The sequence below is a fragment of the Centropristis striata genome, chromosome 23 (genome assembly GCF_030273125.1).
Source record: "Centropristis striata isolate RG_2023a ecotype Rhode Island chromosome 23, C.striata_1.0, whole genome shotgun sequence".
Classification (NCBI taxonomy): domain Eukaryota; kingdom Metazoa; phylum Chordata; class Actinopteri; order Perciformes; family Serranidae; genus Centropristis; species Centropristis striata.
In genome coordinates, this window is record NC_081539.1 from 14260298 (window position 1) to 14283721 (window position 23424).

General features: G+C 37.0%; 1 protein-coding gene across 1 annotated transcript in view; it reads right to left on the reverse strand.

Annotated features, from left to right (window-relative positions):
- malrd1 (MAM and LDL receptor class A domain containing 1) overlaps positions 1-10762 on the reverse strand; it is a 70224-nt gene extending 59462 nt beyond the window's left edge. The window contains exons 1-6 of the mRNA XM_059326517.1: positions 10329-10762; positions 8276-8407; positions 8061-8149; positions 7465-7623; positions 4536-4632; positions 789-920 (exon numbers count right to left, since the gene is read on the reverse strand). Coding sequence (XP_059182500.1) covers positions 789-920; positions 4536-4632; positions 7465-7623; positions 8061-8149; positions 8276-8407; positions 10329-10506 — 787 coding nt within the window. The 5' untranslated portion in view covers positions 10507-10762. The remainder of the gene's footprint in view (positions 1-788; positions 921-4535; positions 4633-7464; positions 7624-8060; positions 8150-8275; positions 8408-10328) is intronic.
- Positions 10763-23424: the final 12662 nt, after the last annotated feature.

Consider the following 23424-nt stretch of genomic DNA (forward strand, 5'->3'; position numbering starts at 1 on the left):
TGAGACAGCGACCTCTAGGAGCTGTAATAATTATGATGAGATGGGAGGAAAGCAAGACAGAAGCCCCTTTCAGACTGCTGTTTCAAGCCGTGATTTTTATGCCTCTATGACGTATCGCCTTCAATCGTAATGCGGGGACCAAGTTATCCCGGCTCTGTACTGTCTTTGCAGGTAGTAACAGGCGCTAAATTGGCGAGACTGTTCGAGCCACCAAAAAGGAAAATATGTGGCATATTATTATTTGTGCGACCAACACTTGGGTAATAAGAAAGGAAGTGGGCAATATCATCAGAAACACGCCTCTCACTTGAGTCCAACAGTAATCGGAGCATGTTCAGCAAAATGCAGAACAACTTTGCTTGAGTCTGTAGAATCTCTACAGAGAGAAACAGCACGACGTGCAGTACTTCCATCATCATTATTTTGAATGCATTTGCTGCTGCCGTCGCTTATTGTACATGTACTGCCTCTGCTCTGTTACACAGCACTACAGTCTCCTCCCACTTTGTTCCACATGGATGGTCGCCAATACTGAATCAGTATGAATGTTCTAAGGCGAAATGACGGCAGAGCTTCGTTACAGCAGTTTTGCTAAATTGCAGCATGAAAAGGGCTTGAGTAAGGCCATTCAACCAGCTCTTATAAAGGCTGCCACTTATACACTTACAGGTCATTTCACTGCTTCGTCATACTGGCAGATAAATATATTTCATAAAAACTGCTCTCAGTCGAACGTACAAATAGGATGTGGATTATTTGAAAGGGTTACTTGGCAACAAGGTTCTTACGGCAGCTGGCTTCGTCCTCTCCGTGGGGACAATGTGGGGTGAAGTCACACACTTTGCTCTCCTCGATGCATTCTCCACTGCCACAGGCAAAAAACGAGGGAGGGCAAACAGGAGGAAGGGGTACACTGCTCCCTGACACAAAAGATTAAAATTAAATTAAAAGATTAATACAATCGATATCACAGTGTTCAGTTGCAAGAGATACTTTGATAACCGAGTGCTACCGAATCAGATGTAGACCAACCTGATACAAAGAGCTACAGTCGTTATCACTGAGTCCTATAAAGTGATTTTATCATTAAAGAGCACTCGCTGGGAGATCATGGTGGATTTATATAGACGAGCTCTGCTGCATCCAGAGAGGAGTACATTAGCTCTGTGTTATGGAAGATTACACTCAACTGTGAAGTAATAAAGTTCAGATATTTTTATCAATAGTATGTCCAAGACACCCATCTATTGAATGAATTTCATTCTGCTTATGTGGAGTATTGGAAACATAAATGAAAAATCATCCATTTTTTGAACGGCTTTTGGCTGGCTATTGAAAATGAGACTTTAAATGGTGTCTACTTTATGATTTCTGCAGTAACTAACTTTTTGAACATGAGCTGAGCCATACTGGCAATTATGTGAGGTCACCAAACTGATGTTCTAATAGAGTAAAAGTTGCCCCACTCTAACAGATGGCTAAAACATTATAACGGGGTCAAAGGGGTTTCAAAGCAGAATTTATTGATTTTTTGGGCCACTTTTGGGGCAGTGGAACAAGCTGTTCTTATAGCTAATAAGATAGCAAACAGTTGCCTATTTACACATCAGGCAACCAACATGCAACCCCTTTTACATTACATACAGTCATTTAATCCAATGTTCAAGGTTGGGTGCATGACATTCAGAACATTAATACATTAATCTGTTCTTTGTTTTGGTAGCCAGTCCAGCTGTGCGTGGATGTTAGTGTATGTAAGTCTGTGATTTTGAAACTGCTGGCGATCCCAGTGCTCACGTTCCACTAGCTGGCTAATTTCTAACGGTGACGGGATGGCAATGTCGCAGAAGCCGAAAGTAGGGATGTCACAATTTCAATTCTGAATGGAAAAGTGATAAGAAAATGAGCTTGATTGTGAAAATCGAAAGATTGATGAACCATATGGGTGTGGTAGATTCTGGAAAAATATGGCAGTTATATCCCACTTATTACCATGTAGCCTATCTTTTCAAAGAATAATTTGAAAGTATGAATGCCAGTTGTCACAGCGTAAAACCAATGATTGCTCAATCTTTACAAATCAACACTCGACAACCTAACAGTGACGTAGCCTTTAGGGCAGAAAAAACAGTGTAAATTGAGATTTGAATCAAATCTTGACCTCAAAATTGAAAGTGTAATCTAAATGTGTTCACCTGCTGCTGCTGGTTCCTGAACATTTGCACAATTGTTTGTTGCTGTATGTTTTTATAGGTGTATAGTGTATTGCTAGTGTATTTATTTATGACTTTTGTGTATTTATATATTCATAGATTGTATGTGTTTTATGTGTGTCATGTTTGCATCTTCCACCACCACAGTCTATCTATCTATCTATCTATCTATCTATCTATCTATCTATCTATCTACCTATCCATCCATCCATCCATCCATCCACCCGTCCATCCATCGGTTGGGAGACGTGTGGAGGCAATCCCAGCCCAGACTGAATTTCGTTTTGAACATCATGTACAGCACCTTTCATGTGAAAATACTGATTATTTTAGCTTTAATAACTGTATATTGTCTATATATTGTCTTTGTACCAACCCTGTCTCCTAGAAATTATATTTAAATACAAATAATTTGAAACAATCGAAACATTTGATAAGAGACGAAAAGACTGCACTGCTTTCATGCATACAACATAATGAGAAAATGTTAATTAACATACCTGGCACTGTATTTAAGCATAACTTCTAAGAGACAGGGTTATCTCTACAGTATATTGGGATATTAAACCGCTAAATAGTGTCTTCCTCGCTGACTCAGCAAGATAAATTATCTGATAAAATGATTAAGCTACAGTAGGGCAGATGAAATGACTGGGAATATCAATTAGCCAAATAAAAGCTTAACTGTAATAGATTATATGTTGGCCAGCTCATTCCTAAAAACCTGCGCAGAGTGTGATTTATGGTAGCAGGGTGTAATCGAGCTTTGGCTGAAAATACAATTTACAGTTACATGTTTCTGTCTTACAAACATTAAATTATAGGCCTCAGCTTATAATGTTATTATTTTAATTGTAATGTGATTTGATGTTATGAATCCATAACTGAACAAATACAATGTGCAACAAACTAAATATCTATGTAAACAGGATAAATAACAAAGAGCGGGACATGAAGACAGTGTAAGTAACTGTAATGGCATCAGTAATAGATGATAATAGATGTGAGCCACATTCAAACAATGACCTTGTCTTCTCCACATATATAGGTCAGCCTGCATATATGTTATATACATAATAACCCTTTGCCTGTGTAGTAAAGTGTTATTGGTATTTTACTGTGACGCCCATTGGTTGTTTCTCCTGTAGTGGAGCTTGTTTTATAAGATAACATGGACCATGCTTTTAGAGGCCTGGAGCATTTCATAAAGCTACTGTTGGGGGAAGAAAACAGATGGAAGCTGAGGGACCAAGTGCCAAGGTGACAGAGTGTCCAACAGACTCTCAAGTAGGGCTGGGCAATATATCGATATTATAAATATTGCAATATGAGACTATATATCGTTTTAACATAAATCTTGGCATAAAAGCAGTCTTTTCTTGATTTATTTGATTTGGGATTTGGTTTAAAATTTGGTTTATTTTAAGACAAGATATTTTTGTTTCACTTTACAAAAAAGAAAATACGTACTGCATAGGTTATACCCTTCCTTCTTAAGTAAAAAAGTTTTTTAAATTAAAAAATAGAAGAAAATATCTTGTAGATCTTTGTCTGAGAAACAAAGGAATCTTTTTCTCAAATTGTCCTCAATCTTGTCAAAAAAAGTTCAGTGGCAAGTGATCACATCAGATTTAAGGAAGGATATTAACAGACTAGTTTGTGTATGTTAGCAGTGTGTTTTATGAATAAAATATCGCTTCTTAAACTATAAAAAAAGGCACTTACTGAACTGTACAATAAAAAAAAAGAATATATTTTCTAATTTGAACTCAGTATTGTGAATTGTAGAGACCTAAAAAATCGGAAGGCCACAGGTAGCAGCCTACACAAGACAATCAATAAAGCTCAGCTTGTTTTACAGGCAGATAGCAGCAACATCATCCTATATTGGATGAAAAACAGCAGCTGTAAAGGTGCTATAGCTTGTGCTTGCAGCTGAAAAATCTGTATATCACTAAGACAACATGTAAAAAAAAGATGTCCAAAATATCAAGAGAACAGCGCTTTATCAAAGGCTCCCAGCCAAGATGTTCAGCTGTATCATATTCATCATTGAGCTGCAGGCAGCGCACTAACGCACACATAAATAAACCCATACACTGTAGCACTGACTGCCCCTTGTTCAGCGAGGGAAAATGTGTAGCAAGCACTATTTTAATGATCCAGTTATTCTGTTATGAATCCCATCCATTAGTGTCTTCCCCTGTTATCAGTATTCAAAACAGGTTTGTGGTGGTCTGTTTATGTGTGGCGATATTTTAAAATGTCAAGGTGTGAACTTGTCCCGTTTGTGGAGTGAGATGTTAATAAAGGTATCTGTACCAGCCCCAGTCACACAGCCGAGACCAAAGGATAGGTCATCGAGGGCCAGGACCTCAGAGGCTCTGCTGTCAGCTGAAAACTGCCCTCGAATCACCACCTGATGGAAACACAGAAAACAAAAGAAATCAAGAAAATCACTCAGTTGTCTCTTTTTATTACTTTTCTACACAGTCTGTTCATCTTTTTGTATTCTGGCTTGTGTGTACCATCAATATGTGTGTGCATTAGTGCATTTGCTTGTAGTAAGTGACTACTATGTGTGTGTTAACACTGACACTCATACCTAAATGGCAGAATTATTCATTTGCCAATGTCTTCCAACAACATATATGACCATTCTTCTGTTGTTGTGAAATGAAACTAACTGGTAAGGTTTAAGAAAATATCATGGTTTGGGTTAAAGATACCTTGTGATGTTGCATTACTAGAACATGACGCGGTTTTATACTAACATTGTTACATTTATTGTCCACTTTTTTAAGACGCTGACTAAAGCTTTCACACAGGACTAGAAAAGCATTCTCCTGGATCAAAGTCCTGTTTGACCCAACCGTCCACCCAACCTCCTTTATATGTGCACTTTGTTGCTCTTTATACAATGTAGGGTTTTCATGATACTAAAATTTTCAACTCGATACCGATACTCAGGAAAATATTTGATACTCGATACCATTTTCGATACCACAAGGATAAAAACAAAGACCCCTTTAACAGAAATATTTTTATTAACAAGAAAAATGCAACATGTAAAAATTAACACAACCACCGGTTAAATATTTATAATAAAAAACAGTTGAGCAAAAAGAAACTGCAACTATGATAACAAGCTTCAGATACTCGATACTTTTGAAAATGAGTACTGTATCCGGATACAACGTTTTAGTATCGATACTTTTTTGAGTATCGATACTTTTGACAACCCTAATATAATGTCAAATGACTTGCTCCTTTGCTCCAGTCATAACATTGGCACACAAATATGTGCAGTGGCTGAATACAAACAAAAAATACCCTAATTAAGCAGTTGCATGACATGATCATGGTCTGACTCTAAAAGTCTACAGCTAGTATCTAATTGAATTCATTTTGTAGGTGAATACTGAATTACTGAACAAAATGAAATTTTAACATGATAATGGCTCCAGACCAAAAGAAAGCAGATCACCAAAGTCACTACAATTCATCCCGAGGAGGACATGAATGTCTGGACAACATTTCATGACAATCCCTCAAATAGTTACAATTACAGACAGACATTGCCATCTCCAGAGTCGCAATGCTTGCTGGTGATAAACATCACATATTCTGTGACAGTCACTGTGCTAATGATATGAAATCTGCACTGATCAAAGTCCACTGAACAGCTTTATCTACACCCCTGTAGTTTTATAGCCCATCATTTATGACTGATCTAAACAATAGATTGTGTCATTGTGGGTGATGGGAAAATGCATCCAACCAATTGTAATTGGTCATACTTGTCATCTGGTGTTTCTTTTTTCTAAAACTGGACTTTGAGCCCAGAAAATAATACAATCTATCGAATGATAGCAGTGAGTGTATATATAACTGTTTATTTAAGATTTTACAGCTAAACCAGTGTGTTTATCTGATTCAGACAATGTACCCTTACTCTCAGAAAATATTGGGTATTTTTATCCACAGAGTTATTGTTGTTAGTAGCAGCAGGTTAATCACATCACTCTGATTAGATCTTCTGTGATTCTGTTTCAAGCTTTAGACCAAATGTGTATACATATATATATATATATATATATATATATATATATATATATAATATAAATATACATATAATATATATTAATATTATATTAATATATATTATATATTATATATACATATATATATATATATATATATATACATGTATATATATACACATATATATATACATATGCAGACATATCCGAAGAAAAAAACCCTGAGGATATTTAAGCAGGCGAAAAAGTGGAAATCATCAAGTGGACTGGGCTAAAGACTAAATTAAAATCGCCCAGAATCACTGTGGTAAACTATCCAGTTAACTCAGCTGCCTTTAAAACATGAAGTAGATTAATGGAGGGGAAAGTGGATGTTAGCAGAGAGCTGACCTGTCTTTACCATCTTATGAAAGTGATCAGGCTGAAGTCAGTGACAGATGGCGAGGGCAGAGAGGAGGAGAAGGGTGACACACTGACATTGTCTGAGGATATACTTTAGGAAGGACACAAACAGCAGGCTTCACAGGGCTCCAGATGGCCTCTGAAGGGTCTAGTTGAGTCAGTAGCCCCTCATTGCACAGAAACAGCTCTTGTTGTGCGGCTCATTTCTGCTGTGATGACTTGATCAGTCGCAGGAAAACTCATAGGTTATATCTTAAATTGTATATCGTAAAGGTCCCATATTGCAAAAAGAAACTGCGCCTTTCAATGAGCCATCAGGAGGTCCATAAGGTTCTGATGTCACAACTTAACTATACGTATGCAGAAAGTGCTGCTAGAGTGCTGTTAACAGTTACTACCTAGCTGAAATGACGGTGCACAGACACAGAGAGCGTCTCAACAACAGAGCATCTCAGATAGGGAGTGAATACACGTAAATTAAGACAGACGGTATCAGAAAAAAAAAATTCAAACATAAAAGCATGTAAACATGTTCTAGTAGAAATCCAACATGAGCCTGAAAATTAGCATTAGTCTGTTCAACATGTAATAAAAATATCAATAATACAATATGGTATAGTTCAATAAGATGAAGCTTGGCCAAATGCACTATGACATAAACTACTTAATGATTTAAAACTGCATTATCAATGCAACAAACTGTGATGTATGTCAGATATCAGATTTGAATCAATTTAGTATTGATATACTTGATATACAGCTCTATATAGTAAACTCTATTATAGTAAATTGTAAATGTTACAGACCTGAAAACTGTGATTGCTGGAGAACTTAATCACTGTCCGCTGCCACGTTTCAATCTGTGTGGAGTGTTTCCACACCTCTGCGCTCTGATCCAGAGTATGAGCCTGAACCAAGACCTGAAGATCTCCATGTTTTGCGCCAACATAGTGGTAGAAACTCATCTGTTGAATGAAAGTGAAATGAAGATATCACCTGTTGTTGTAATGTGGTTGTTGATTGTTTTGTGTGCATGCCAATAGGGGATTTTTGGGTAACGCTTTATATTAAGGTCCTTGTAATAACCATTAATTAACAAGTAATAAGGCCCTTGTAAGTCCTTACATTAACATTATTCTGTGTTTATAAGCTTATATAAGTGTTAATAATGGCATTACAAACACCCATGACCCACCCATTATGTCTTTGCCATGCCTTTATTAATCTTATTTTGTTTGCTTATTGATATTAAAATATACTTTATTGCTCATCTATTATAAGTTAACTATAAGTTAACTATGCTTTTTGCAACTACCGGATCTAAAGCGAGAACAATGCCTTATTACTTGTTAATTAATGGTTATTAAGGACCTTATTATAAAGCGTTACCGATTTTTGTTACCTGGCAGGTCTGACTGGGCAGGAAAACGGGGCTGCTCAGGTCTGCAGTGGTTCTGTTTCCACTGACAGGTACAAGTGACAGGAAATGTGCTAAAGGAGAGGGAGACATGGGGGTGTGCATGTATATAAAATATGAATAAACCAGATACAGTGAAGGTTGTGAATTTAAAATTGATTTACAGTATGTCCCACATGACAGATGTCAGATCTTCCTACCTGATGTGTTGTTGTTGTGGTCTTGTGAAGGTCGCAGGAGCTCAGTTGTTCTGGTCCATCCAGAGAGCGTCTCTGAGCTCTGGATCAGGTCACAGAATCCCTCCTCAAAGTCACACCTCTTATATCTGGAGCCTTCAACAACAAAAAACACTTTCCACTAGTGCTTTTTTGTGTTTCATCCTGAAATATAGTTTACTGTGAATCTGTGTATTGGGATTTAGCTTTGGGTTCAACAAACAGTAAAAATTCAGTCAGCAGAGTCAGCAAAATGGCTTCTCATTATATGCATCTTCTCTAAATCTATTTTGACTTTATGGTCAAATGTGTCACAAGGGATGGTGAATAATTAGTAATCATACTGCTGAGGTATGCCAGACAGGATCAGCACTGATGCAACACAGAATTACATTTTATGAGTTCATATTTTAAGATATAATTACAACTGAATATTCTCACAGAAACCTCTATTATCGCTAACTTGTATATGTTGTGTTAGAAAATGGGCATACATTAAGAATGCTTTAATACTTTATGTGTAAACTGTTATTCCAATTCAGACCTCTATTTTTTGTTATTTGCACCAAATGCTGCCAAAAAAAATTTAATAAAAGTAAAATAAAAATTTTACTTCACTGCTCACATGGAGAATGGACTTGTCTAGCACAATGTGCAAGTAAGTATTAATGTATGAAGTAAACAAGTAAATATGTAAACGAGTGTGCATGCAAGTGCATACATCTGTGATGGTTAAAAATGATCATCTTGATCATTTTGTAAGTGGGTAATTAACACTTAACTGCCTCGGTCAACATTTTCTTAATTATCTAAGAAAAGCTGGTAAGCAGGGTAAGAAAAGCAGTTAATACAAAACAATAATAATAATGTACTGTACAGCTACAGACTGTTAAATACATGTCATCTCAGCTGGAAAAAAGCTTGATGATATTGAGTAAACGCCATAATGGTACATCATGTTGTATTCACCCTGCATACCAGCGTTACAGAGAGGTATTTCATCTCAATCTCAGTGACAATACCATGAAAAATCAGTCAAATTTCAGTCAAAGTCAATTTACTGGTGCATCTCAATGAATTAGAATATCATAGAAAAGTTTATTTATGTCAGTATTTCAATCCAAAAAGTGGAAATAACACATGATATAGATCCATTACACAATGAGAATGAAACATTTCATGTCTTAATTTATTTAATTTCTTCTAATTAAAATGATTATGGCTTACATTTAATGAAGACCTAAAATTCAGTATCTCCAAAAAATTGTAATATTACAAAGGACCAATTTTAAAAAGTGTGTTTGATATGGAAATGTTGGCCTCTGAAAAGTATGTACGTCCACCTATATGCTCTAAATACTTGGTTGGGGCTATTTGACTTGAACTACTGGAAATTTACTTTTCCATGATGAGGCCGGCTCTACGCAGGGGCAAGAGGGGGCCGAGCCCCCTTAAATAAATGTCTTGCCCCCTCAAATCTAAATTTTAGAAATTGAGAAATCACATTTTAATATACTCACAAAATGGATATACATTACAATTTGACAAAATATTTTCAGTAGCGGAAAAATCTGACGAATAAGGGACACACGATACACGATTGTTGGCTGAAATCTGTATGAAGGATGTTTTATTTTATTTTATTCATTTATTTTATTTTTATTTTTCAGTTTCCCCCCCCTGAGGGATTGCCACCTTATTGTGGTCAGGGGGTTTGTATGCCTCAGTGACCTTAAGAGCTGAAGACCAGCAGGAGCCTAGTCTTCAGGTGGGACACCTGGACAGGTCAGCCTGGACAGAAGTGTAATCCACTTCTCCAGGTTGGGGTTGGACACATAGACCCCTTTCAATGAAGAAAGCATCGTTACTAGCACAGAAAAAAAGTGCTGGAGCATGATGTGTACACATGATGCCCCCTCATATATGCTGCCTAGAACCGCCCTTGTCCCATGATATTCTAATTTATTGAGATGCACCTGTATTATTCTCCTATCAAGATTATATACTTATTGTAGTGTATGTTTCCTGCTTTACTCACAGTCTTCCTCGTCGCTGCCATCTCCACAGTCGTCAGTGAAGTCGCACACACAGTCCTCCGGCACACATAACCCCTGGGAGCAGCTAAACTCCTGAGTTAAACAAGCTCCGACAGACACAGGGGTAAACAGCAGAGAGAAGGCCAGCAGTAGCCACACTGAACCCAGCAGCAACGTCATCAGCCTGGTTATTGTTTGTCCTTTAACTACAACTCCTTCTCTTCAATCCCGAGTAAAAGCATTTTGTTGTTAGGACATGAGGAAGAACTTCAATCGAGGTAGTGCTTTCTTTACCGTGTACAGTTTGCTTGGATCTTGGAAGCTGTTAGCATGTTGTAAAAGGCAATAAATGGCTTTTATGGCTGTTACTCAATAAGGTCACTTTGTTGGTTGGTGTGTTCATTCTAGTGCTTTTAGCTAAATGCTAACACCAGCATGCTAATATTATGCCATTTAGCTAGTTTACTATGGTCAACATATAAGCTCAGCTTGCTAATTAGCACTTAACACAAAGTAGATAATAAACTTTGACAATTCATCCTCAGGGAAACCTAAATGTCTGTTCCAAATTCGGTGGCAATAAGTATAAAGGATAGAATAAAAATAAATAAATGACTTGATAAATACATTAATGTGCTATTATTAACAATAACAATGTTAGAATTAAATGTAGGCATTACTTGTGACATGGGGTGCACTTATATAGCGCTTTTATCCAAAGCACTTTACACTACACACTACGCTCATTCACCCATTCACACACACACATGCATACACACATACTGGTGGCCGAGGCTACCAGGGCACACTGGTGCCACCTGCCACCATTGGGAATTCATTCACACACCGATGAACGCAGCATCGGGAGCAGTTTGGGGTTCAGTATCTTGCTCAAGGATACTTTGACATGTAGCTGCCATGGTCGGGGATCGATCCACCAACCTTCCGGTTACTCTACCAACTGAGCCACAGGCGCCCCCATATATATATTTGTCTAAATTTCCTTAGTTTATTTTCACTTTAATTAATCTCCCTATTTACTTGTTTCCCTACTAATTTTCCCTTTTTATTTTTAAATAAATTTCAATTATTTCTATTTATTGGCTATTTTCTCATCTATTTATCTTATTTATCTATGCATTATTACACAAGTAAGTGGAATTAATAGAAGTGAATAAAGAAGCAAAGTAAAACACATCTATCACAAACACAATCTATGTCACATTTTATAAATTATGAACACATTTTAAGAATATTAATATTTTTACTACATTTATTGTATTCTTTATTTTTTTTATTTTGGCAGCTTCTTCCTCCACAAGTTACGTGTTTGTTTCTGTATGTGTGTATTTGAGCTGTAACCGAAACAGCTATTTACAATCCTATCCTTGAGCACAAAAAGCTTTTAGAATAATCACAGCTAATAACGCATTACTCAATTGGAAAACGATGTCTGTCTGTACAGGTGAAAATTGTGAAGAGCCTCCAGACAGCCTGCTGTTTTCAACAAGATAAACTGCATTTGCTCTAAATACAAGTTGGTGTATTGAACCAATAAAAGAAGGGAAAGAAAAGATGAGGTTGGGAATATGAACTGCTATGAGGGGATCATTAACTGTGTCGGGGCTAGGTCCCACTTTACAGGGAGGCATAATTTCATTTCACAGCAATCAATAAAGACAGGGCCTTAAAACAGACAAGCAGCAAGCCAGTACAAGAGCTGGTGTAGTTCAAATGAAATTAACCTTGAGAGAAAAGGCGAACTCGGCGGCTCCGTGAGGGACGAGGAACCAACGGAACAAGGAAAAGATCACGTCTGTATTGACCTCTATTGGCAGTGGTAGTGAGAGTGAGAGTGAACTGAGTGCAGCTGGCAGCAAGTTAAGACGGAGCTTCATATAGTATGAATGTGTCCTGTTGAGTTTTGTTTCTAAGTACCTCAACCAGTTAATTTGAATAGCAGTGTCAGGTTGCAAAAATACATGAAATGTGAGGTAATCTGAGGTCAGGATGATAACAACAACAGACAGACTAATCATCTTATTCTAATTTTACATGTGACAGGAAGTTCAATCATGGTGACTAATCACCATAATAAGCCAATATCAACCAGGGAGAGTCATTAACATCTGCCAGCAAAGAGCTGAGCAGCAATGTACATGTTGAAGTTTCTTTGGGCAAGATACTGAACCCCAAATTGCTCCTGATGCTGCGTTTATTGGTGTGTGAATTAATTTATTGATGGTGGAACCTGGTCTCACAGGAATCTGTGAAATAGCCACGGATTCGCTTAACTCAAAATCCATGGAATAGCCACGGAATCACTCAAATTTCTGTGAAACTGACACGGATTTCGCTACAATGCAAGTTAATGACAGTCATATCCCGTGGCTATTCCATGGATATTTTTTCCTATTGGTTTGTTCCAAGTCACGTGACTTTCGAGGTCCCGGCGGTCAGAACAAAAAACATGGCGGACAGTTCTCTCATTTTTAGTGAAAAAAATCAATATTTTGATTTTGATCACATTTCTAGCGGTAAATATATGTTTTATTTTCTAAATCTTCACTCTGCGAATGTACATAATCACTTTGTATGTTGGAATAGCCACGGGATATGACTGTCATTAACTTGCATTGTGGCGAAATCCGTGTCAGTTTCACAGAAATTTGAGTGATTCCGTGGCTATTCCACGGATTTTGAGTTAAGCAAATCTGTGGCTATTTCACGGATTCCTGTGAGACCATGTTGGATGGTGGCATGTTTACAACGTATGTGCTTGTATGGTTTGGACACTCATTGGTACAGTACACAGTGTTCACACTAGTCACACAAACTGGACTTTGGAGTCGAGTGTACTTGGATCCTGCGCCTGATGTGGAAGCCCCCGAGAGTTTACAGCAATGCTAGCAGCTAAATTCTAATCCAGCATACTCACAATGACGATGCTAACAAGTTGATGCTAATGTCAATACAAGATCATGAATTGATCTAATGCACCTCTGCAAGTAAAGCAAATGTGCTACTTTCTCATAAAATCTTCCCTCTACAGCTCATCCTGTTCATTTGAGTTCACGTCTTTCCTTTCCTTCCAGCTTATGAATTCTTAACAACAATTGTGATTCAGTTCACCTTCATGAGAAAAATAGAGGTAAAAGCTAAGCAGCACATTAAGTGACTAGAATAAGACAAATGTATCACTGAAGTCCCAAGGGCTGGCGTGACCAGAGCAGCCATTTGTCAAAGATTTGAAATAATCTATTTCGCACAGAGTTTTGTTCTTATTAAAACAAAGATGTGATTAAATCCTGTTCCCGTTTGTACCCACACTGATTGTCTGTGACCTCAATTTTTTTGCCCTTCTGTTGATGTTTCATCTGAGTAATGGTGAATGGGAGGTTACCTTCACACACTCGGACATGAGCTGAAATGGAAAAATTGAGTTAGAAATCCCATTATCTCACAAGTTTAAAAATAAATACAGGACTAGAAAGAAATGCTGCTTGGTGTCATTTTTTAATGCACAGCCAAAACAAATCAGGTTATGCCCTGCTGTAGCAGAGACACAGAAAGGCAAAAAAACCCAAAAAACAATCAATGAAATCTCTGAAAATTTCAGCACACACTTTATGTTCCCAGACATATTTTCATTCAGCAGCAGTAGGTAAGCTGAAGTGATTTTATAGGAAATGTAGCTCTAAGAGAAAAAAGAAAACCGAGTTAAGTTCAGCTGCCTCGTCATTCATCTTCATAATCCCTTTCCCCTACCCTTGCACCTTTCGACAGTTTGTTAATTAGAACATATTGACAGCAGAGAACATTTGCATCCCGATTTGAATGCGGCCAATCTGCTTTCACAATTGTACTCAAGCTGTGGCATTGTGCAGCACCTGCTAATTTTCCACCAACCTGAATCCAGTGATTCACTACTGAGTGAAGTGATCAGAACAGCTGGGGTTTAATCTTGGAAGCGTACCTGTAGGAGACACTGCACTCAACATCTCCAATCAACACAGTGTGAGTCTGAAGATCCTGCCGCGCTGTGACGTGTGATTGTTCACAAAGCAGCCAACAAAGTGTTGACAAATGAGCTACAGTATATAGGAGCAATGAGACAGAAACACAGACTCAAGAGAGCTGAATCTTATGCATCCCATTAACTGGAGCCTGATCCTGATCCTGCCACAATGCTGCCACCTGTCTGCATTCAAGAGGCACTCAGCCAGAATACTCAAACCAGGTAACATACAGAATGCCAGTACCTTTTTTTTTTTTAAATAGCTGGAGTGCCTCATCAGTCATGCTATTCATCTGAAGACCCCTCAGGCAACCACGTTTTATTTTTAAAAGTGTATACTTCACAACGACAACAAGACAGTGGTGCAGAAGGTATTCGAATAACTTCCATAAGTAAAAGTGGCAATACTGCAGTATAAAAAATACTCCATTACCCAGAAGTACAAGCCATGCAGGAAAAAATATTACATAGGTAACAATAAGTATCATGAGCAAACTGTACAAAGTATCAAAAGTACTCATAATGCAAATAAATGGCCAGTGGCGGTTCTACACAGGGGCATATAGGGGCCACTGCCCCTGTGAAGAAGCCCTAGGCCCCTGTTGTGGCCCCTGTGTCAAATCAATAATAAAATGATCAATTTATAACGATGAACGACGGTATATATATATATAAAGATCATTCTCACTATACTGCACTTTCAAAATAAAAAAAGTAATTGTGCACAAAAATGTCAGTGTATTTGTATCTTCCAAATATACTTAAATGACCAAATATACTGAAATTAGATTTTTAAATGAGCTAAAATAAAGGTTTTGAATGCCCAAATATAATCTTTTGCTTAGTTTTTTATTGTTCCCCTCTGATTAAACACTGGCCCCTGCTTGGCCCCCACAGTAAAATTAGTCTAGAACCGCCACTGTAAATGACCCTGTGACTGATGTGGCATAATCACACTACAGTGTAAAAACAAGGATAATTCACAGTATTACCACTCCTGAACTACTGTTGCCAAGATGGCACTGTACTTAATGGCAAGTGAGCAACAATGCTGATGTTTTAAAGCAGTAGATCCAAAAAACCCTGAAGAGAGCCATGTCATAGTGACCAAAATGTGAAAATACAGCTAGAAACAGTGGGAAAGAGAGGTCTGTAAATGTCACACCCTCAACAGAGTGACTAATTTTAGAATTTGATTAATTCGGTCCCACAACATTTGGAAAGTCTCGGAGAGCCTTACAATTAAATCATTCAAGTTAGTGAGGCGCTAAATCAAGAGAAGTTGGCTTCGACGGTGGAATCTCCCGATAAGAGGCCAATTTATTGTTGTATAGTTCTAGACATTCAGTAGCATACATTTGTTTTTCATCCATCTTTCAGTTCAGGCAACTGAACGGCATGGATTTGTATCTAATTGCATGTTTCTCTTGATTTCAAATGCAATCACACTGTCTAACTTGATTGAATGGATTTAATTGCATTCCAGTTGACTGCAATAAAGGGATGAACCTGCCCTCACATCTAATTACTAATTAACTTATAAATTGCTCCAGATTAGAATGACAGATTCTGTAAATATTGCATCAGATTATGATTAAGTATTTTGAGAGCAAAGACCTTGTCTTTCTCTCCTTCTGGTCATTAGCTCTCAAAGCAAATCACCTGATTAATTACAGCTTGAGTAATGACTAAGAGAGAGAGGAGGTTCATTAGACAGGAGGAGAGGACAGGTTTTCTTGTGGCAATCCAGAATGATCAAAAAGATGAAAATCTGACCTGAATTTGCGAGCCTTTTCTTTCACTGTAAATTTCACCTTTAAACCTTTTTCAGTGTTGTCTATTTGTATATGTTATCTCTAAGTATGATTGTACAGCTACAAAATAAAAGGAGTATGACAACTTGGAGCTTTCTGATATTCAAGTGTTGCAACCTATAACTATAGAGTGGAAATGGCAGAAATCTTGACCATGACAGCCTTGTGAGTGTGAATAATGAGCTGACATCAGGGCATGAAATCATGTCGCCTTTACTGTAATTGAGGTATTTATTTGCATTAATTGTGGCAGTGAGTCTATGTTGTAATAAACATTTGCAGGTCAACATACATCAGTATGTACAACACCAGCCAATTATTTGAATGACAACTGCTACTTATAGGACTACTCCAGTACATGATAAACAATACAGATATGATGATATAAATGCGGCCATAATACAGCAAAATGTCATGGCTTGTGGCTGTGTTTCAGTTTGATAGCTGCTATGTTAAAATCATGCTTATCATGTCCATCCACAAATTGAATTGAGATCACATATTTTAAAAAGGTATATCTTAAATTCTAAAATTTTACATTTGACACAATGCTCAATTTTAGGCTAGTTTTTCAACACAGTTTAACACAAGTAATAATCAGACTTAGCACATACCTGCTGAGTTTGCTCAATCCCAGACTGTTGTTAGCTGTTTGCGCTGCCAAGCAAGTCCAGATTTTACTGCGTTGTCCTGTTGCTTTCTTGTTTGATAATCCTCTAAGAAAGATGCTTCAGATCCCAATATCTGATCTGGAAAAGTTAACTTCCCCTCAGAAAAACACCAGAGGCACACAAAAAAACAAAAAAGCATTTTCTCCGACAAGCTAGCAGTTAGCCATTTTCTCCCAGAGAACACCTCGACATTAAATCTGATTATTTCTTACCAGAGGCTTGGTTTATAACAATAACACACAATTGGAGAGCCCAGCGAAATTTAATGGCAGGTTTTTCTACAAAAAGCAGACTTTAATGTGCTGTAGAAAAATGTCCACATCTATGCCAACTATAAGCCAATCACAGAATTTGGCAAACAGCCAATCAAATTGCAGCGTGGCAAAAGGCAATCAGCTTTGCGCATGCGGATTGCTGATTTACCCACGCTGGTTGGACTTTATGTCCTGCGCACATTGTTCAAGCCATTATATTTACCACTCCATTAAATTGTAGAAACATGATGAACAACAGCAGGAACTAAGGATGTTTTATGTCGGACATTAATACAATTATAGTATTATGTTAATTTCTATGTTATTATGTTAATGTTCTATGTCTATGTTATTCAGCACCACTAAAACATTTTTTTCTGCTGCTAGCAAGTTTCGCTTGACTTACACCAAAAAGATCCATCACCTCTAGGTGTATGCCTCCGGGGTCAGTTCTTATCTGGTCTTCTTTGACATCATAAGGGGGCAGCAGTATTTCAATCCATGGGCACTTGGCTTCTGAACCAGAGGGTCACTGTTTCAAGTCCAAGGTACAAATCGCTCTGGTCGGGGTGCCCATAGGCAGCTGAGTACAATAACAGAAGGATAAAAACTAAGGATAAAATAAAAAATATCTCAAAACTTTTGTTGCAACTCAACAAAACAAATGTTCTTTTCTTTCTTAGCCTAGAAACTGTTTTGCACAATTATTCCAACGTAATCACACATGTTGAACAGAAATTTTAAAAGATATGCTGTGTGGGGTTTTTACATTTCAGCTGTTCCAGAGTTTATTTCAACTAAAAATATTGCAAACATGAACTACTTTTTTTCCCATCTCAAACATGCCTTTATAACATCTAACCAGTCTCCATTTTCTTTGTCCAACTGGTCCAGAACTTTAACAAAGCAAGACATAGCTCAAAAATTACACCTCAGGTCTTTCTTCAAGAAAAAGATTTAACCTTTGACATAAAGCATTCATCTCTCACTTCTGGGAGAAGAAGTAGTGTATGATTTACAACATTTTTATCGCTACAACTGGGTATTAAACTTCTGTTTTTACCACTGTGAGCACAGAGACGGTGTAGCAATAGATTGCAATGCCTTTCACCCAGAACACAGTTTAGACAAAATAAGTCAAAATGTCACGGCACTATTAGATGTGTCTTTGCTCCACTGGTTTGGATGATTTGGGTGATGCACTCTACACAGCCGGAGAGTTCAGAAGGTTCTCTTTATGTGTGAAGTTCATGGGGACAAGTTCAAGGAGTTTCTGACAGAGTCTGGCGGAGACACTGCTTCCTCTCCTGAATACCCTCGATGTGCCCCGCCAGGAGGAGTTGCTTTTAACTTGTCAAAGTCAATATATCACTTTTCTTACCGCCTCATTTCAAGGGCACTGCTTACAAAGATGAAACACATGGACAACTCTAACATGAGGCTGACAAATGATCAATTTAACATGATGAGGTTTTGTACTTTTAAGAAATAGTTGCAATGGATATTCTCATAGACTTACAAAACTATAAATCAACTGTGAAGGTTTTCAATGCCAATTGAAAAAAAAAAAAAAAAAACAACTTATACGAGAAGTAAAAACCACCAGCTCGATGATAACTATTTTCCATGTTACTCCAAAGTCAGACACCCATGAGGACACATATGAATCACCTAATTATTTTTGGGTGTCTAAACTCTGTTTCCAGTTTCCTGCACCATACAAAGTCCTCTGCCAGACCACATCAAATCATGCTGCTATTTTGACCTCATCTTGTGAAAAGAATTGACAGAAAATGGCCAATGTACACTCACCGGCCACTACATTAGGTACACCTTGCTAGCACTGGGTCTGGCCCCCCTTTGCCATCAGAATTGCCTTAATTCTTTATGGCATAGATTCAACAAGGTGCTGGTAAGATTCCTCACAGATTTTGGTTCATATTGACATGATAGCATCACGCAGCTTCTGCAGATTTGTCGGCTTCACATCCTGCAATCTCCCGCTCCACCACATCCCAAAGGTGCTCTATGGATTGAGATCTGGTTAATGTGGAGGCCATTGGAGTGAACATTGTTATGTTCATGTCATGTCAGGTTCTGAAATATTCAGAGCAGCACCAACAACCATGCCATGTTCAAAGTTGCTTAAATCACCTTTCTTCTCCATTCTGATACTCACTTTGAACTTCAACAGGTCTTCTTCACCATGTCAACATGCCTAAATGCATTGAGTTGCTGCCATGTGATTGGCTGATTAGATATTTGCGTTAACAAGCAGTGTAAAAGTTGTACCTAATGAAGGTTCCGATATGTGTATGTATCTTGCCATTTGAAAGGGAAATGAATATGGTTTGGAGAGATTTTGAAGAGGATTGTTGATAACCTGCTGTCATACTGTTTTAATGGCTTACTGAACCAAAGATGTTTTACACCTTTATTAGTGTGTTGTGTTTTAATTGAGAAACAATAATCCTCAAGGACAACATTCACTTCACATTTTCACATTTACTTTTTCTTTTTTGTAAGGGATTCCGCTTATTTTTAGACAAATTTACTATGAGACATTGGGCTGATCCCCCTTTAGTCTTCTCTCTTTATCATCATAAGGCAAAAATCAATATAACTTGGAAGCAGGAAGCCCATAAATCAACATCCACTAGAGGGAGTAATATGCTTTAATTTTGCAATCACACAGGGAAAAAATATATCTAGGTATGCAGAAGGTAATTAGAGTGAAAAAAATGCAACAATTTATTCATTTTTTTGTAACAGTTTAAGTGGCAGCATGAAATTTTCTACTGTAGTTTATCAAAAGGGTCTGTCTTATGTGATTTTTCTTAGAGTGCAACATGAAAGCTATCACATTACTAAAAGTTTTTTTAAAGAAGTTTTACAAACTAAAGTAAACAACTATTTAATCAACGAGTTAGATGCATTAATTCTGTTTGGGAACAAAAAGGTTAATCCCTTGCTCTCCGGAACCATTAGCACTACCATTATTTCTGGGGACAAACTGAAAATGTCTGGCATTTTTCCTAGACTGCAGGTGAAATATTGCACACAGTTAAAACCTGAAAACAAAAAGCAAATAGATGGGAAATTTGGCTTTGGCGGCACACAGTAATTTAAAGGAAGTATAGGGCTAGTTTGCTGCAATTGCATGCTCGGAACATCTCTACATGGAGTATATTTATGTTCTGAAAGGCTTTGACGTAAAGATGACATCTTGTATAACCTGCTATCTGATACAAGCATGCTATAGTGGGTGTATATGGGATGGAAGTGTAGGGGGGTTGAGGAGGTCATGGTTCAGTGATGAAGCATCCTTGTAAAATGCAAATTAAAGTGCAGAATGTATAAGCAGACAGGCTTAAACTGACACTTATATGACAAGGGAAATGTCATGAGAGTGTTCGCTGCAAAGCACATCTAGAAAATTGAATTTTTCTGTGGAATAATCAGCAGCCCGGGCACTGCAATTATCTCTGAGCAGAGAATATTGCTCAAGTGAACATCAGTATTAATATGAATGAATAATTCTAAATCCAACTGGTTTGAATTGGGAAGATATTGGATCCCTGAGAGTGGATATTTCTATTCGAGGATTCAAAGACTGCAGAAAGAATTGTATTTTAAATTAAATTAGACAAGATTAGTAACAAAAGCTGCAAGATCAACATCTTTTCAGCAACACAAAAGCCTGATGAGAGCCTTGTTTATATGTGCACTATCTAGTATGAATCAGTGTGTGCATATTGTGTTTTTAATGTTTTTAAAAGGCATTACTCTCATTTATAGATTTTTGGAGGCATTGACTACAGGCATAAAATGTATTTTCTTTTAATGTAAAACAATGTTAAAACAAATAACAAGAACAAAAGTTAGTTTTTTCTCTCCCCTGTTTTGTTGTACAAGTGCCCGAGGCTTCGATTCTGCCAGTCTGTTGAGCATATGGTGTTTATTTCACCAAATTTTCCTGCTTAATAAGCTGCCCATTTAACAGTCTACATGTGAAAATAACAAGGCTTACGTACAGAACAGATTTCACATAGAAGGCAATAAACTGCAGGAAAAAATCAGTGGAACAACTCAATAGCAGTGTGACTGAGAACGCATTTTTCACAGAAAACATTTTGACATGTGACAGAAGGAATAATACAGGTGTGAGTAATAAAACGGATTAAAATTGAGTTCAATTTAGCTTCTTCAGTATCTGGGTCTTGGTATTGTTCATGTTGCCTTTCTATCAAGCTGTCTTGGCTTACTGGGACACATAAATAGAACAGAGCAAGTAATGTTATTATGTTATTAGTAGCTGTTATTTTTCCCACAATGGCAACTTTTCATGGTGTCAGAAAAACAGCCGTTTTCAGCTTTGTGATGATGCATTTTCCAGTTGATCAAAGAGGATTTTTGAAGAGCTTATTTCGCTTCAGCAACAGGGAAATTTTGTCAACACATAAAAAAACACTTCATCTAAACTTCATCCTTCAGTTTATCACAAACATCCACATCCAAGTTCACCAAATTTGGTGATATATGGTAAGAGAGAGGGTGAAAAACTGTAATCTTAGAAGTAACTAAAGCTTTTAGACATATTATGTGGAGTAAAAAGTACTTTTTTCCATTCTGGGATGTAATGGAGTAGAAATATAAAGTGGAAATACTCCATTAAAGCAGAAGTACTTTAAATTTGCACTTCAATGCAGTACCTCACTTAATGTACACAGTGATATTCCACTATTTGAAGTGGTATTAAACTGCTTTATATCAAAGGCAAAGAAGATTAGACGAGCAAAGATCTCTGCAGGTCATCTGAGGCGACTGCAGCAATAAATTAAGTAAAAGATTGTTTATTTGTGTGTGTGACTGGTGGGTGTATTAATAGCTGTGTTTACCTGTGTCCTTCAGCCTCTCCAAAAAAAAAAGTGATTAAGTTCACAAACAAAGCATCAATTACAGCTAAGACATAAATCTAAAGCCTGAGTGAGCAGCGAAAAATTAGAGTTCCATGCATGACATTAATCCTCTTACTAATGCAATATTCATCATCATAATCATAATTAGACCCAACGGTGTCAAACAAAAACACTTCTAAGGTCAGGTATGGTCAAGGATGAAATATAACCAATAGCTGCTCGGAATATAAAAAGTACTTTATCAATAACAGCGAACAATATACAGGGACGGATAATAGGCACCTTATTAATGATGAAGTGTTGTTTTTATGAATAAAAATAAACCTATGGATATATAAATGTTCTGCTTGGGGGTATAGGGTCTGTTTTGTTGTGCGCAGTCAGCCTGCCTGATCCTTTAGCGCCATCTGCTGATTAATCCACTTATTTTAAGACAAAATAGAGTCTGAGCACAAACTAAATTTTGTTTTGTAAAGTAAATTATTTCTGTTCTTCCTCATAGCTCTTCTGTCCACTTATTTACTTTGTTTCTATTTTATTTTACCAGAATAATCCACTAAGTATTAATACTCCCCAGGGAGTTCTGAATAAAAAGTAAATCCACTTTGGAACTGTACTTAAGATCAAGTTGCACTTTATTTTTTTAGTTTTCAGTTTTATGCTAATTTCTACTTTTACTCCACTACATTCAGATAAATATTGTATTGTTTACTGTACTATATTTATTTCATGACTTCAGCTACTTTACAGATTAAATGTATTATTAGAAAATATAAACCAATTCATAAATTACATTATTATGGATTAAACTCGCTAGTAGTAAATAAAATGATTAAAATGAGTTGGACCTGTACCAGCTGCCTGAACACATTAATGCATCAATAATTGTTATGAAGTAATATAATACATTTTATTCTGAAATGGGTCATTCTGCATCATGAGTTTCGGTACTTTAAGTACATCTTGAAGCTAATAATTTTGTACATTTGCTAAAGTAAGATCGTGAATGCAGGACACTTTGAGAATTTATGTGTTTTAGTAAATCATACTTCATTATTATTGTAAAAATAAATCTATTTCATAATTCTTTATGTCTTTGTAAAGCACTCTGTAACTTGTTTTATGAAGTGTTATATAACTACAACTATTATTTTATTTAAGGCACATTTGTCACATGGATTTGCCAGTGAGTGTGATTTACTGTTTGGGCTGATGCCATTTTCCTTTTTCTTGGACGTCTGTCTCTCCCTTCCTCATCGCCAAACGCATGCTGGCGCAGTCTCCAGCCACCTGTTACCCTGTATAGGAACAAATAAATTAAACTTCATCTATATTTTGCCCATATTCTCAATGTAATGATCCCATCTGTTTGGCTTCTTAGTTTTTTCTCCAGTTAGACATACTGAATAAATAATCCTATCA